Source organism: Diceros bicornis, chromosome 23 (assembly GCF_020826845.1).
Source record: "Diceros bicornis minor isolate mBicDic1 chromosome 23, mDicBic1.mat.cur, whole genome shotgun sequence".
NCBI classification, from domain to species: domain Eukaryota; kingdom Metazoa; phylum Chordata; class Mammalia; order Perissodactyla; family Rhinocerotidae; genus Diceros; species Diceros bicornis.
This window is the reverse complement of record NC_080762.1, coordinates 25,766,062-25,772,061: the sequence shown is the minus strand read 5'-3', so window position 1 is coordinate 25,772,061 and position 6,000 is coordinate 25,766,062. Positions and strand designations below refer to the sequence as shown.

The 6,000-nt window shown below is 43.4% G+C and overlaps 1 protein-coding gene across 1 annotated transcript in view; it reads left to right on the top strand.

The window, feature by feature from the left end:
- Nucleotides 1-1,945: 1,945 nt before the first annotated feature.
- Nucleotides 1,946-6,000, top strand: part of LOC131420334 (coiled-coil domain-containing protein 162-like) — a 42,251-nt gene continuing 38,196 nt past the window's right edge. Inside the window, exons 1-3 of the mRNA XM_058566169.1 lie at nt 1,946-2,044; nt 3,922-4,017; nt 5,111-5,266. Coding sequence (XP_058422152.1) covers nt 1,946-2,044; nt 3,922-4,017; nt 5,111-5,266 — 351 coding nt within the window. The remainder of the gene's footprint in view (nt 2,045-3,921; nt 4,018-5,110; nt 5,267-6,000) is intronic.

The following is a 6,000-nucleotide window of genomic DNA, read 5'->3' as shown; positions in this document are numbered from 1 at the left end:
CAAAGAGTGGAATGATTTTTGTACTAGTACAATGGTTTGATGTGCAAATATAGAGCTCCTTTGATCTGTCTTTGAACTTAAGTTCGTAAGCCCTTACTTCTGCTGATGGCAAAATATTAAACTTTCCAATTCCATGTCATTCAGCCAAATGAAGAGTTTGAGAGTGGTCAGTTTGACACTGAAAATCAATTAATTCAAGATTATCCCCCTTTCCCTTTGTTTTAATTGCCTCCTATTCACCCTGTTGGTGAGGGAGGGATTCTGCCGTAGGGTATTGGGGATGGCCGAACACATGACACTCAACACGGGGCGGACGAGATCCACAGCAGTTTATTAGTCACATATACTTACAGCCCAGAGGAGGAGGACACTGTGTGCCATGTATGGCACAGAGCAGGTGCCCTTGGGAACAGAGTGAACAACCAAGGGCTGTGGGAGACGCGCTTTGGAGTATCAAGAGGTTGTGGTGCTCCCTGGTTTCCATAGGAGGATGTGATTGGTTGTTTGAACAATTTTGTGGTCTGGCAGGGAACTGAAACCACTACTCCGGGATAAGCAGAGACTGTGCTTGTCCCTTTGATAAGGAAGATTGTTTGACTAGAAGACTTTACCTGTGGGAGCAGAGTCAGGAGGGGAACTTGTCGTTAGGCCATTAGAGGTCCTCCCAATATTACCAGATGTCAAAGCAGCACATAATATTGGACCTTAATTTTAGGCCTTACATCACACCTTTCCCTTCCTTCATTCCTCTCAGAAGTACTCTAAGTTCCTGGGGGTGCTTATAAATCATCCCGGCAGTGGAGGAGGAGCAGCCACCTCCCCATCTCTGTTGTGGGTCAGCTGGTCCAACCCCAGATCTCTTCTGGTTGGGCCTGCTGCTCAGCCCTTCTCCTGTCACCCCCTTGTTGGGGCTCAGAAACTCCCCAGGTCTTTCCTCAACACTTTGTCTGCTAGTCCCTGGGGGGAGGTTGCTTCATTTCTATCAGTGCCAATATCTCCCTTATTCATTGCTGATCTCCTTTTCGATGTCTGCTTTATGCAAGACTGGGGCAAAGCCCGTGGAGGATCCAGGCAAAAGGTCCCTTCGGTTCTGGGATACCTTCCCCCAGCTTATCCTGTGTCAGTATCTTTTCTTAGGCATCCACTAGATCTAAGCTCTAGAAATACTCTTTCCTTGTTTGCAAAACTACTGTTTCCTTTGGGGCAAGAAAATCATCATAATTTATCGTGCATACTTCCTTCTCTATAACTTATGGTATAAATTTCATGCTCTAGTCTTCAGGATTTTTGGTTCTTGATATGCAAAGCCAAATTTTGTTTAAAACAAAACAAAAAGCTTTCTCTCTCAAACGCCAGGCTCTAATTACTTAATTTAAAATTTGATTTTACATATCAAGAATGGTTGTCTCAGTTGTCTTAAAATAATCATTTCAACAAATAGTCTGTATCTTTGTTCTAGAGCTACAAGCTGAACTGCACAATACAGTAGCCACATGTGGCTATTTAATTTAGTTTAAATTAATATTGATTTAAGTGAAATACAATTTAAAATTCAGTTCCTCAGTTGCAGTAGCCACATTTCAAGTGCTCAACAGCCACATGTGTCTGGTGGCTACCATATTGGACAGTCAAATATAGAACATTCCCACATTGCAGAAAGTTCTATTGGACAGTGCTAGTCTAGGGTATATCTACCTTTCCCTTGAGGACTGTGAGTTGTGAGAGTGAAGGGCAGTGTGTAAAGAAAGGGGACTGAGGAATGATGTCACTGAGGAAGAAACCTGTTAATACCTCATAATGTTATCTTGCTACAGTAACTTTGAAGAAAGTTTTGAGCTTTAGAAGCTTAAGCAAACTGCTTTTAATGAGATTCCCCCCATGTCTTGGTAGAAGAACATTTTTGGCAACTGGAAATGCTCCTGCCTACCAGGCTGTCACAGACGGCATGTACCACGGTTTGCCACCACTGAGAAACTCTCTCGTGAAGAGCATTTTTGCTTCACAGCTCGGCCTGCCCCAGCCACTGGATCCACGGAGCCCCCAGGTCCGTTGAGAGGTATTTTTATACCTATAAAAGATGTGTTGTGCATAGGGGATTTTGTCACTTTGTTTCCATTTGGTTAAAGTGTTGCAGGGGATCTCCACAGTCTAAAGCCCTTGGTTGGCTCCCCTTCTTCACACGGTAGAGCAGTCTGGGCCCCTATGGCCAGCTGTTATTCCCAGTAAGGGTCTTTGCCTCCAAACTGCTCAACAGGCTAATTGGGGCAACTGCTCACAGCTGACAGCAAAACCAACACTTGATCTTTTCCATTTAATAAATGACTATTACAGTAATTACAATACATACATTAGGTCAGCAGCTGAGTTTTGAGCAGCCCTGGTTACTGTGTTATTGAACATAATCCTGTTATTGAACGTAATATTGTTGCTCCCAGGCACCAACAATGTTAACCTCCTTCTGCAACCAAAGAGTTTAAGATTGAGGAAAGCTGGAGATCAGACAGCTGGGCAATCATGGCAGCACTAGGTCACAAACTGTGTTAGTTATCTATGGCTGCGTAACATATTACCCCAAAATTTAGCAAAGTAAAACAATCAACATCCATTATCTCATATAGTTTCTGAGGCTCAGGAATCTGGGAGCAGCTTAGCTGAGCAGTTCTGGCTCAGGATCTCTCACAAGGCTGTGATCAAGGTATTGGCCTGGGCTATAGTCATCTCAAGGTAGAGTCTTGGAGGAGAATCTGCTTTCAAGCCCACTCACATGGCTGTTGGTAGGCATCAGAGGATCCACTTTCAAGCTTACTCGTGTGGGCTCCTCCACAGGGCTTCCTCACAGCACAGCAGACGGCTTCCCCAGAGCAAACAATTCAAGAGAGAGCAAGAAAGAGAATCCGCGATGGAAGTCATAGTCTTCTTATTACCTACTTTCAGAAGGGGCATCCCATCACATTTGCCACATTCTCTTTATTAGAAGTGAGTCACTAATTTCAGCTCACACTCAAGGGGTGAAGTAAGCCCTACCTCTTAATGGGAAGAGTACCAAAGAATTTGTGGACATATCTTTAAAACCACCTCACCGGCCCACGTTTTGATTCCAAGACCTCCAATTTAATGTCCTTACGTTACAAAGCTAAGCCAAGAAACGCCAACATTAATCCCACGTAAGTTCCACACTTCTACCTCCCCTAGCTACAAGACAATGACTCTTGGCCCAATGCGTGACCCTCATTTAGACCCAGAAGACAGGGTCTGACCATTGGGCTTGCTCCTGCTGCCGTTGGGTGTTGCCTGGAATGAGGTGGATGTAGGTGTCCTGGCTGCCAGCTACTTGACTCACCTCCAACTCTAGGAATTGCCTGAAGCCAGTGCCATATCTGGAAGTATAGTGTGGGGTCAGGTAGACATACCCTCTGTATCCAGGACTGCATGTGGTGCCAAAGGCATAGGGGCTGCCTTGGCTGTTGGATAGTGATATGGAGAACACAGAGGCCCGTGTGCAACATTGTGGCATTGGTTTTGAGTTGCTACTTCGCTTTGGAGCACAAAGGTGATGAAGGACAAGTTTTTAAGGTTCCTAATATTGGCAACATTTGAGTGAGTTTACTTTTGTTGATTATAAATATGTCTCATTGGTATGATACTGTTCTGGAACTTCTGAAAACTGGTGCTGACTAGTTACACTGAAGTCTTAAGTACTCTTCAGTGGTTAGCCACTTTCTGAAAAATCGATTTAAAAAAATAAGATTAACCGTCTGCTCTTGATGGATAGTCCCTGATACTGTAGAACTATTTCTATATAATGAATAAATCATCCCACCGTGTTTTGGGGTACAGACATAAACATCCTGTTCATATACAGATGTCTATTACTTATGGACACAGTACAGCATTATCATGTTTATTATTTGGTTCTTTTAGGCATTTACGCTGTTCTCTTGGAGAGCATTTCTGGAAGATGGAGGACCATTTCCAGTTATGAGTAGCAGCCCAGATACGCTAGAACATAATATGCAGGTAGGATAAGTCTTCCCACTTGTCACAGAGAGAACTAAATGCAGCTTGCAAAGCAGGTGTCATTGGATCCATAGGTCAGATCCTCCATACTCTAGCCAGTGGTGAATAATTAATGAGATAAGCAAGGCGTTTGATTATGAAGGTGTAAACCCAATGCCACAAGGTGAGTCATGTTTTCTTACAACAGAAGAGAATCATGGTCACAGCTGGTATTGGCTTTGGTTGTAGACTCAGCTGAAATTCCCATGGCCAGTAATGATCTAGGAGAGTGGCCATCCATCTCCAGTCACTCTCTGGGCCTATTAGAGAAATTCCCAGGCTGGCAGCTCAGGGGCATGTGACTTTTGACCTGCCTATGAAACAGTAGTAGGAAGAGAACTCTTTAAGCAGGACTCATAAGGAGAATTTCTTTCAATTATGTGTTTTCCCCCTGATTATTTAAGCAAATATTATTGTGTTTTTATTTTAAAAAATAGAAAATATGGGAAATTATTAAGAACAACATGAAAATCAATCATAAATTTGCTTCAAAATCATATGAAGGTGGGGCGTGATGGGGATGGGGCAGGACTGGCCGTAGGTTGATGGTTCTTGTGGCTGGGTGATAAGAACTATTCTGTTTGCATTTGTATATGCTCAAAATTCTCCATAAGCAAAAAGGTTTTTTTTTCCTAAGTAAAATAGTAAGAATAGTTAAGAAAATCAATCATAGTCCCCGACTAAGACACAGTCACAGTTCCCATTTTGGTTTATTTTTTTCTGGTGTTTTCTCTATGCATATATGTGTTTATATCTGTACTTCTAAAGGAAAATTGATATCATAGTCTACATTCACCGTGTACAGACACCGCTGTAAGGGCTAGGAGACTTGGACTTTCATACAGAGCCAAAAATCTGATATGTTCAAGGAGGACTTTGAGTTAGAAATGTTACTCTGATTTTTATGGCTTTTTTAATAGTTGAGAGGGTGGGGCTTGTAAATACAATTACTTCTAGTTTTCTCCTCCCAAAAACATAGGGATAAACCACAGTGTAAAGGATACACAGAAGTCTTCAAAATGGATGTTTTTGTTTTGTTCTTTTTCGCTTTTAGCTGTGTCTCTGCAGGCTGAGTGACCGTGACCTCAAGGTGGCTCATGGAGAGCTGGTGGGCATGCAACTGCTGATGGAAGATGTACTTCTGAGCAACTATCACACGATCATGGAGGGTCCCTCAGGACAGCAAACCACACTGGACAAAAATACACAGGTATTCTTGCTGGACAGTCTACATAATTGGCCAATTCTGTAATTGTACTGAAGGGCCTTCCTATATGGGAGATGGACTAAAGAGCCACGTTTGTCCCACAGCCTCTCCAGTGGGTCTCAGGCCTGTGCTAATGCTGCTTGGGAGCAGCACTGAAGCAGGGGTAGCCTGTGAAAGCCACTCCAAAGTATCTTCTTTCACGATAAGTCCTGTGATTAGCAGTATATCCATTTCTTTTAATGTTAAAAATAGAACAGAGGTTGTGGGAGGTCCACTGAAACCAAATGGAACAAATACTCCAATTGGCTGCTGTTCTTTGTGAGTCACATATTTAGGACTGGAGTTGGAAGAACCAGAGGGATATGATAGAGGCCCCGATTGAACATCTCCAGCCTGGGCTCCCATCTTCACCGCTCGACTATCCTATGGGCTCCTAGGCAAGCACTCCCTCCTCTGGACTTGTCACTCTAAAGCTCTAAGGTGCCAAGAGCCACTAGCACACCTAGTGTCGTAACTTGAAACAATTCTGCATGTATCTAGGAACCAGACAGAGACTTGTCTGGACACAGAGTAAGCTGGCTGGTGCCTCTGTTTAAAAAGCCTCCTTTTCAGAGTGAAACTTTTTGAGAGATGCCTGCATCAGCCATCTCCATTTCCTTACCTTCCATCCACTCCTCAGAAACTGCCATCTGTCTTCTTCCTCGTCTCACCACTGACCACTCTCATCAAGAGCACTG